This window comes from Fundulus heteroclitus, chromosome 17, assembly GCF_011125445.2.
Source record: "Fundulus heteroclitus isolate FHET01 chromosome 17, MU-UCD_Fhet_4.1, whole genome shotgun sequence".
Classification (NCBI taxonomy): Eukaryota; Metazoa; Chordata; class Actinopteri; order Cyprinodontiformes; family Fundulidae; genus Fundulus; species Fundulus heteroclitus.
Window position 1 is genome coordinate 9,492,147 of NC_046377.1, and position 10,447 is coordinate 9,502,593.

Below are 10,447 nucleotides of genomic sequence, written 5' to 3' on the forward strand. Positions count from 1 at the left end.
TGACTTCAAGGAAAAGAATAGTTAAGTGTGTGCCAAGCTCCGGTTGATGGAGTGTGAGCCATGTAGAAACACAATGAAGGCTGTATGCTTTTAAAGTATCTGACCACATGCATCGGCCCCAGCGCTCTACTTTAGTTTGGAGTTCCAGAGAAATCTGTTTCAATCTCCGTGTAAAACAAACTATGAACTTACGTCTGTACCGATAATAATTTCCGGTTGGAACAGAGGCATGAGCACTTACCCTCTTTCCAGATGGGGAGGGATATTTTTCAGCAACATTACACATTGGTTGCTGTCATTCTCCTCCCACTGGCCACAACCCTCTACTTTTCCAAGAAGAACAAGCTGTCCCAGTGGAGACCAGGTATATTTCACTCTCTCTGTTGCGGGTTGAGGTTCCAAAAAGAAAATGGGGGAAGTCAACGTCGTGTTGAAACGAAGTTACGCTTGCGTGATAAGCCTGATAGGGGTAAGTGTTTCTTTTCTTCTATTTTTCTTCTGGTTTCTCGTTGTCAACAAAATCTGCTAAAACAAGGATTTAGAAGACCAAGAGCAGATGTTTTTATTTTAGCATCCTTATGTCTGACCTTTTTCCGTCTGCTATACTCCAGTCATCGGGTTTCGTTGTGTTTATTGCCTCATTATGTCTGCAGTTAAATCTGCTGAGAAGAATTATAACTGGTGAGAAAAGTTCTCAGACAAGTGATGAAGTCCATGTGGTAGTTGAGAAGAAAATAAATAAAGTTTGAGAAATGATTCAAATGTGTGGAAAGCCTTGTATATCATAACAGGCTAATGAAAAGGTGCTTTAGGGTTTAGAATCAATTTTGAAATGGATATATGCAAAATCAACTTTATTTTTTTTTTTAGCCATCCCCCAGCATACTACAAATATGGCTGATCAGGTTGAAAAAGAATGCTTGGAGGCAGGCGAGGTGTGAAGTGCCTCCTTTAGATTTAATTAAAGAGACCGCACCGAGTTGAACCTCTGAACAGGGGTAGGAAAAAGGGAATGTGGGGATAAATTAACGAGGAATTCAGACCAAAGCATTGCAACTCCACTTTATACAGACCACAACCAAATGATATTCAATGTGAAAAGGAAGAACTGAAAAGCAAGTGTCCCCTTTAAATAAATAAGAATATCCCCAAATGACTAACATTTAAACATGTAACAAACAAACACAAAATCATGTAATGCTGGTTCTTAAACCATGATTGCTGTTTTGTTTGATCATGTCTTTGCAAAACAAAATGAATGTCAAACACAGTGTTGGCATACCAGCATTGACTGTATTCAACATGTTTTCTATCAACTAGGTTGTGTTTAAAGGGGATTTCTGCAGTTTCTAATGACTTAAAAAGCAAAGCTATCGGTGGCTTTTGAGCAAAGCTAAGTGTTAATGCTAGTATTCAAAGACAAACAACAGGGAAAAAGAACGCATTGGATACGGTGAGCCGCAAAAGTATTAACCCCCTTTGCATTTTTCAAGTTTTGCTGCCTCACAACCTGCAATTAAAATGGATTGTTTGAGACTTTGCACTAAACATGTCCACAGCTTTGAAGTTTTTTTTATTTTATTTTTTTATTTTGAATCAAACAACAAATAGGACAAATTAACTGAAAACTTGAACGCCCAGTACTGTTCACCCCTCTAAAGTCAATGCTTTTTGGAGCCACCTTTTGTGGCAAGTATAGCTGCCTCCATGAGCTTACCTTCTCCTGGCATGTTTGCTGTTGTTACCATGTTCTTTCCATTTAAAAATGTGAATGGTGCTCCAGGGTAACATCAAAGATTTGGATTTTCTTTATAACCCCACCCTGACTTATACTTCTCAACAACTTTCTCCCCGACTTCTTTGGAGAGCTCCTTGGTCTTGATGGTTTGATGCCCATGGGTTGGTGGTGCTGCATCCTCTGAAGCCTTACAGTAAAGGTGTGTTTATACTGTCAGATCAAGAGACACTTAAATTGCACACAGGTGGACTTTGCTAATTATTTGAATTTTGTTAAGGTGAATGGTTGCATCAGAACTTTTGAGCGGCTTCATAACAATGCATATATATATAAACAAATGCTCTCTCACTCACCCGTCCTGAAGAGGGTGGGTGGCTCTCCATCTCTCAAGCTTGGGTCCTCTACCAGAGGCTTTGGAGCTTGAGGGTCCTTGTTAGGATCTTAGCTGTTCCTAAGATTGCGCTCTTCCGGCCTTAGATGTCTGATGTTTCTCCAGGTTTCTGTTAGAGCCACTTCTCCAGTGTTGGGGTTACTGCTCCGAGTGCTCCACTGACAACAGGCATTACTGTAGTCTTCACCTTCCAGGCTCTTTCTAGTTCTTCCCTGAGCCCTTGGTATTCCTCCAGTTTCTCGTACTCTTTTTTCCTGTTTTTACCATCACTCTGGATGGTCACATCGATCACAACAGCTGTCCTCTGCTGCTTATAAATGATCACAATGTCCGGTTGGTTGGCCATTACCATTTAGTCTGTATCCACAAGTCTCTCTCCCCCCCCCACACACATATATATATATATATATATATGATTTCACTACCTAAACCAGGCCTGATTATTGGCTGTCTTGTAGAATCAATACATCACAAAGTAAAGCCTTCTTGACTACATAAAATAGGTTGAACACCTTAGAAAAACAGAACCAAAAGAACATTTGCCATTCTGCAAAGGGCTACAAAGCCATTTCTTAGGTTTTGGGTCTCCAGGTAACCACACTGTCCAACGAGAGTGGCTGGTCAGGCAAAATCCCTCCCAACTGATTCGGTGACTTCCACAACTCACCCAGGAAGTCACCAAATGTCATCTAAAGCCCTGCAGAATTTTAGCTAAACAGTATGTTGACTGACAAGACAATGGTCAAACTTTTTGGAAGGTTTTTGTCCTGTTATGTTTAACATAATCCTACATAATAGGAAGTCAAATAAAAAAAAATGTGTGCTGTCAGTAAAACCTGCTGGTGGTATTGTGATTATCTGGGGCTGCTTTGCATTTTGAGCATTTTGAGCTATACAACTTCAAACTGATGGGACCAATTAATTCTGCTAACTATTAATACTTTAAGGTCAAAGGCACTTAGGTTATATTGTAGAAGAAGACGATAATCAAGCAAGTTCTCCTTTGAATGACTCAAATCAACATCAAAGTAGCAAAAACAAAATAGCATTTTGTATTTACTTGGATTATGTTTGTCTGATATAATTTTCTTTGATGATATGATGATATGAACTGGAAAAACTATTTTTCCCCAACATTGTTTTCTGTCTACTATGTCATCCGGAATTTGAGCTTTTAAACATTTTATTTTATTTTTTCAAATAAGGGATGTAGAAGTCTGTTTCAAGTGCAAAGCAGTCACTGGATTTCCTTCTGTCACAAAATAACTCATGTGTGTTGCTCTGAATAATGCTTTGTGCGGTTGCCATCGCAGGTAATTGCTATCCTGGCGCTGGGATTCACTCTCTTTGGTCATGGAACCTTGTTCAACCATGAAAAGGTAACAGAATAATACTTTAAACCTAAAATTTTCTTTTATGTCTCTTAAAATTACTATTTAAATAATATGATTTAAGATTTAAGTTATGTTTCTTAAAATTCACTTTTCAAACATAGTAAACAGCTAACAAAGATAGTCAGCTGTTTACCGCACGTTGTGGGGAGTTGGATTTTCTGAATTCCCAGACAGACAAGTAAAAAAAAAATCACCACCCAAAATCAGTTTCCTGAGGAGTCCTGAGTTGAAAATCCAACAGAGCTGCCATGCATATAAAACATAGTGAATAATCCAGACTGATATATTTAACCTCCATCTGTTAACATGTACCTCCAGTGTTTGATTGCCTAAAATGGAAAGAAAACAATTGTCATTGAAATGTATGGCTGATAGCAGTTACCCCAGCAACTGGCGACTCTGCTTGGTTTTTTGAAATTCCAATTTGAGTGTATTTTAGGTTTAACTAGAATACGCTCAACTTGGGTCTAACATAATTTCTTGATCTAAGCTTCAATTTCTGTGCCAAAAATGACACAGTCACCAATAGCTGGTCCTCATTTGTTCACAGTGTGCCAACCCGGTTGTGCTCTGTTTCATCGACAGGCAGACCATGCTATCAAAGGGTTTTACATCATGTACGGCTTTTCTTCCGCCACTCTCCTCTTTGCCATCGTCGGTGCGTTTGGTGTCTGTAAAGAGAAGAAATGGCCTCTAATAGTGGTATGTAAAAAACAAACACACATTTTGCTAAAGGCAAGAAAGCATATTAATCAACTAGAGCTGTGTAAAAGTGCCTCATCTGTCACTTCTGTACCGTTGCCAGTTTGCAGTTGGAATGATCCTGGGGTGTCTGTACTTTATCGTAACAGAAATATTTCTTCTAGTTACAGTCCCACAGGTACTGACATCACCATAACCAGGTTAAAGCTTCATCTGTTGAACATTCTCTCCATACATTTAGTGATTCACAATACGACTGCCTGTAGCTGAATAAATAACCGTCTATTTGTTATGTTGACAAGGTGAAAAAAGCCATTGAGGACGAATACCTCGGGATGTTGCCTTTGTCTAATTTCAATGAGAGTGACCTATTGGAGTTTCATGATCTACAGAGGGAAGTAAGTAACCTCATTTCGAATTAGTACAGTATATAAACCTAAGTCCATTTTCAAGCTTTGCTTTTAATACAATTTCATAGCATTTAAGTCCTTGGAAATGCCCAAATGTTCTTTCTCCTTCATGTTTCTATTGCTTCCTGTGTCAACACCTGTCACTAACGTCAGTCAGTCTTCCCTCCACTAGCAGGAGCAGTGTCTCCTACTTATGGCTTTAAAACTTTGAAGTTCCTGAATCTGGTCAAATATGTGCCATCCCAGCCACTTTATAATGGTTTATCATGGATGCTTTGCCAAGTTTTGTCTATGCGCCACATCTTCGTTTCTGTCTTGTGGGGTAGACCCTAGCCTTAGATGTTGTTGCACTGAGTGTCTGTGTTTGCGCTGGCATGGTTTTGAGGCTCTGTACTGTTCTTTAGTCAAGATAGCATAAAGAATTTCTAAATTAGGACAGCAGACACACAAAGCAGTGTACTGCCTGGATTGACTTTATGCAGCTCTATGGTTTAATCACATACACATGAAAGTTGGGAACTCGACATCAGTCCTCCACCTGGAGCCTTCATCAAGACCACAACGTTTTAATGTGAACTACAACTAGAGAGCCTCTCTTAAAGCAGTTTCATGACTTTGCCACCAAATGTGACACTGCACCAAGGTGATACCGTGTCCTCAATGTTGTTCAGTATAGGCATGATCTCCCCCGTGCAATTCAACACAAACTTGCCACAGATACCCTTTCTGAAATAGAGTACTTATCATCCACCTACTGGATAACGCTGATATCAAGCTGTAAATTCAGAATGTGCTGTAGCTTAACAAGGATCTCCATGAAATACACTTTAACCTCTTACTACTGGATGAGTCTTGCTCAGTGTTATATAAGACAGGCGAATATCACAACTAAAACAGTTGACCTATTACAAGTCACTGTAATAGATTGTTAGGGAAGCTGCAAATACCCTAGGGTCCCTTGGGTATACACGAAGTATGGAGAGGTTGCAAAGAAATCTACCAGAGTCAAAAGTATGTCAGATGTGAGAGCCAACAGCATGAGATAAATATCTATATGCCTCTTGCCTAATATCAGATTCCTTGCTGGAGAATAAAGCTAGCCAAAAAACACAAGCAGTCTTTAAAAAATGTTCTGACACATCTCAATAATCCAGGTAGAAAATTAGAAGAAAAAGAAAAGAAATTGGATGGGTCTAATTTCTGCATCAGGGTCCAAACCAGGACGCAAACCAGTCGTCATCATTTGTGCTCCGAGAGTTTCAGAGAAACTGAGACTGTTTACTTTCTAAACATGATGTCCCAGTGAAGTCCTAAGAGGAAACACGGGCAAGGACTGTATAGAATAAATGGTAGCAATAGCGCCGACCTGACGACCCAGAGCAATGGCAAAATCAAAAATGGAAGTACACAAGAATTTTTTTAAATACCAAGGGCACAAAGAACTTGTGTAAAGTCAGTAGTCATCCAAACACTTGGATGCCCAAACTAAGAAGGTACTTCCATCCCTTCTTAGTTAATAGTTATCCCTAAAACTTGCCTTCCGGACATTCTAGGTGTAACTATTAAGAAATATGGAAAGAGGATAGTTGTAGGAACGGCTAATATACTGTAGATGCACCACACAGTGAGAAAACCTGCTTGTTATCTGCTGTTTCTGGGATTTTAAGCTAACAAACAAGACAAAGACTAAAGCAGCCAAGTTAGCAAAATGCATTCTGTACTCCCAAAACTTTTGCTAAACCTGCACATTATACTAATTCTTCCTAATTTTCCTCTCAGTATCACTGCTGTGGTTTAACGAGTTTCCAGGATTGGGAAAACAGCGTTCCAGAATCATGCGAGTGTGGTCAAGACTCCACTGATTCATGTGTGAGTGTTGGTCGGTTTCAAGCTCTTTTGTACACAATGAAATCCTTTAACAGACCTACAGGAATACATTCCCTATTCCATATGTTAGCAAGAACCCAGGTAGGAATTTGAAAAACATTAAAACCTTCGCTAACTACCAGATATTGTCATCTAAACTCCACTGGAGTATTGGCTGGAGCACAGGCTGTCAATCCCTTTTTGTCTACAATTCTTCCACAGTAGCTATCTGTTGAGAAAAGTGAGAAGTTACCCAGATTAACACATTTGAAATGTATTGTCAAAGTAGTTTTCTCTCTATGGTGTGCTAGCTACTCGCTCTTACATTCATGTTGTCAGAATATTATTTATTTTTATTGTTAAATCAACAGGTCATATCTACTATATAGTGAGATTTTTGAACTAATATGAACTCATATGAAATAATTTCCACGATGGTTCTTGTCTCCATGTTGCAGGTAGACAATTCTAGACCCAGCAATGACATTCAGGACATTTTAGATCCCGGGCCCCGCAGAATTTACGCCAAGGTAATCATCAAAATCTTTGTGTCGTGTATTTCCAAGTCACAGACATATCCAGAAGTGAGCAGAACCTGACCCAAGAGTCAGCCTGTGATTTAATAATGACATGCGTTTTCTCTGTTCTCATTAGTTTCCATTTAACCAGTAGCATGTCGGTTTTTAATGAGTCACGTCTTAAGACGGTTAGAAACATTTGCGTCCTCTAAAAGCTAAACAGCACGTGGCATTGATTGATCTTTTCTCCTTTCCAGCCATGCCTTCCGTTAATGATTCAACAGGAATCATGGTTCATTCACCTGGCATTAGGCATAACGATGGGATTTATATCATTGTGGGTGAGTACTGTGCTTATCTTCTTCGCTGCATGCTATACTTCTGTATGTATACTGTTCCTTTTATGTTGCTAGTCATCAAGCTGCTTTATGTCACAGATTAAATTGCCATTTTATTTTATTTTGCTCTCCCCATCTATTACTTATTTAGAAATTTCATCTCGGTGACCAAAAATAATAATAAGTCTTTCTTTCTCTTTTCCATAGATGTTGTCAGTCGGGCTGTGTATTGCCATTCTGTGCCAAATGAACAGGAAGGTCAAGGCTCCGAATGTGGGGAGTCCGAAGGTGTCCTACCTTCCGGAGCCTAAAGCACGAACCTACAGCATTCTCAACGAGGCTCTGGAAGAAGCCTGATTTTGATTTTCCTTTTTGTAATTCCAAAATGTTGGGACAATGATGGCAAAATATTTACCAAGCCGTTGAAACTGTTTATTATAATCTAAATGTGTATTAAATGTGTCAACTTTTATACATATGTGGAAGGGAGACTTTCAGACTCCTGTAAACTCTCCCTGCGGTTGGGTCGGTTTAAATTGTTTTTTGTTTGCTTGTTTGTTGATGTCATTTTTGAAGATACATGCGCCTCTCAATAAATTTGAATATTATTGAAAAAGTAGGGATTCATCTTCAGAATTAATCGGATTTCATTACTGTCGAATCCACCCAATAGGTCAAATTGGACTTAGACCCAATTTGACCCAAGGCTACTCCTCTTCGTCAAATTTAATCAGTGAGCCTTATGGGTAACCAGCTAATTCTGAAAGCAGCCGACACCCACTTATCCTCCTTCAGCTATTCTAAATGCTAGCTGAGAATAAATGTCTCAATCGAGGTTACTAGAGAGGGAGGCATTTAAAATAAAAGTATACAAACTTCACAGCTGCTCTGGAGATTAGACCCTTGGAAATAAGAAGAGATATATGAAGTGTGAGCAGGATGGAGGGAACCAGTTTAGAACGGAATCAGAATCACTATATTCTCGTTTTAGGAAGGACGTTTCTGGGCCATCTCCCTTGTTATTCTGACATTTTTTTATATGTCTCCTGGGACCTACAGAGTGATTCCAGGAAGGAGTTAAAACTAATTCAGCGTAAAACCTCAGCACCTTCCTGTATGGTATTAACCAGTTGGGAAGGACACTTACCAACAACAACAACAAAAAAAACAACAACAACTCCAAACGACAAGATTTTTGTGCAAATAAAAATGTGATCAAAAAAGGACACATTTATTTTGGATAAAAGTGGACAAATACAAAACTCAGAAGCTTATATCAAATGACCTTCAGAGTTTGAAAAGCTGACAAGGTGACAAAACTCAAAAACTACGGTCAAACTCCAAAAACTTCTCTGAAAATAAGCTAAAGGCAAGCTCTAAAGCATATTTATTTCAGAGTAAATAAGCATGATTAACAAATGAAGAGAGCCATATTTGTCCAAAGAGAGAAACCGACACTGAACCGAGGTGTAGGGATATGTGGTTTCAGCTTTCTAGCGTCTACGTGATCCAGAATTGAATCTTCTTTCAAAGAATTTACCTTAGCGGCCTCAACAGGATTAAGGTGACCGAGTAAACAACACCCAGCAAACAGCAGACGTTGACGACACAGGGGAGGGACGGGCAGGTCGTTGATTTGCATCTGACCTGGAATGCTCCCAGGAGGGCTGCATCGCTGTTCGGTTGACAAAAAAGTGCCTCAGCTTTAACCTGAACTGATGCTAATCAGGGTTCAGTTTTCAACTTCAACTCAAGTTCCCATGAAAGTGTTTGCAAACCCAGCACTGTGTGAGCTCCCATGCTTTCTTTAGCAACGTTTTGTAGCTCACTATCCTTTTGGGGTTGGTCAATGGCTGTCTGCTGGAAAACTGACCACACTGATATAACACTTCTGTGATAAATAATCCTGAATTTAGTCTACTCTTAGTTTATATGTTGATATTTAACATCTGTACGCTGTGAGTGAGTTAAAACCAAAGTCAAATTCCTAGTTTGTCCACACAAACTTGGCCAATTTCAATTAAAGGTTTCCACTAATTGAGAGCCGTAATCACCATTAATATAAACTCTTGAAATCAGAACATGTGTATGTAAGTATATGAGCCACTTAAATCAATGAACATCTTGTTTTGAGATGCACATGTTTTTAAAATATATTTCTTCTTCTTCTACCCGAATGCAGAAAGCATTTATGTACTAGACTGTGCACAACTTTGAATGTGTGAATTTTAAAACATGTATTGTGACTGATGTGATTGCGCTCCATTAATCTCCACTTTCTAGCCCCTTAGCGTGTGTTTTTGCACATCTTAACAAAAATAAAATAAAAATCCCACCTGTTGTTTTGGTTCATTTCTTAATTTTCCTCCAAATCGTCATAATAACGGCAGAGTAAACACCCAACTTTAAACAGGTTATAAATTAGGTGAATGAATACAAATTTTAAACCTCCAAAAAAAATCACACCAAAATAAAATTTAAGCGAAAAAAAACAAAAATCCCATTTTTATTCCTTCTATTTACAAAATATTACATCAAGTTCGCATCTTAAACAAAACAAGAAAAACAACAACAGTGAAATACAGAAGAAAATGAATCATAAATCACCATAAGGTCAAACAACATCCAGCACATCAGGCATTTATGGTTTAAGTGCACAGGTAGATGAATTTCATACAACCAATGAGAGTTTCTCCCTGCAGGCAGCTCATGCAGAAAAATCATTATGGGAGTGAGTTTTGCAAATATTGTCTGTGGAACAGCGACCTCAACTGGTGTATTGCAGCCATTGCCAGAAGAGCCTCTCCAGACCTCTCAGAAGTTCACCATTTTTTTTTTTATTATTATTATTATTTCCAAATCAAAGCAAACGATGATCTTACCTGCAAATCTACTGAATGTGCAACAAAAAGCAAAGTCATCTCCTCAACCATGTGGATCTTATTAGAAATCAGTCGCTCATTTAATGTGCTTTTCACAAACTAAAGTGGGACGAAGACAGAATTTCAGTTATATACAATGTGCATAACAAGAAGTCAAGACATTCAATGAGAAATGCGACTCATTCTGTTGGTCTAACCTGATTATATA

At 38.7% G+C, this 10,447-nt stretch overlaps 1 protein-coding gene across 1 annotated transcript; it reads left to right on the forward strand.

The window, feature by feature from the left end:
* The first annotated feature begins 274 nt into the window (after positions 1 to 274).
* Positions 275 to 9,698, forward strand: LOC105918303 (tetraspanin-6). The gene is made up of 9 exons (XM_036149070.1): positions 275 to 469; positions 3,443 to 3,508; positions 4,109 to 4,225; positions 4,329 to 4,403; positions 4,528 to 4,623; positions 6,415 to 6,504; positions 6,960 to 7,031; positions 7,277 to 7,360; positions 7,565 to 9,698. The coding sequence occupies exons 1-9, from the start codon at positions 410 to 412 to the stop codon at positions 7,712 to 7,714; spliced, it is 810 nt and encodes a 269-aa protein (XP_036004963.1). The 5' UTR covers positions 275 to 409; the 3' UTR covers positions 7,715 to 9,698.
* The last annotated feature ends 749 nt before the right edge of the window (positions 9,699 to 10,447 follow it).

What these genes read in the sequence shown, in the direction of transcription:
- LOC105918303 (XM_036149070.1), top strand. Translation starts at nt 410, where the DNA reads ATGGGGGAAGTCAACGTCGTGTTGAAACGAAGTTACGCTTGCGTGATA. An exon ending in GCGTGATAAGCCTGATAGGG is followed by an intron (nt 470 to 3,442) that starts GTAAGTGTTTCT and finishes TTGCCATCGCAG; the next exon opens with GTAATTGCTATCCTGGCGCT. An exon ending in TTCATGATCTACAGAGGGAA is followed by an intron (nt 4,624 to 6,414) that starts GTAAGTAACCTC and finishes TTTTCCTCTCAG; the next exon opens with TATCACTGCTGTGGTTTAAC.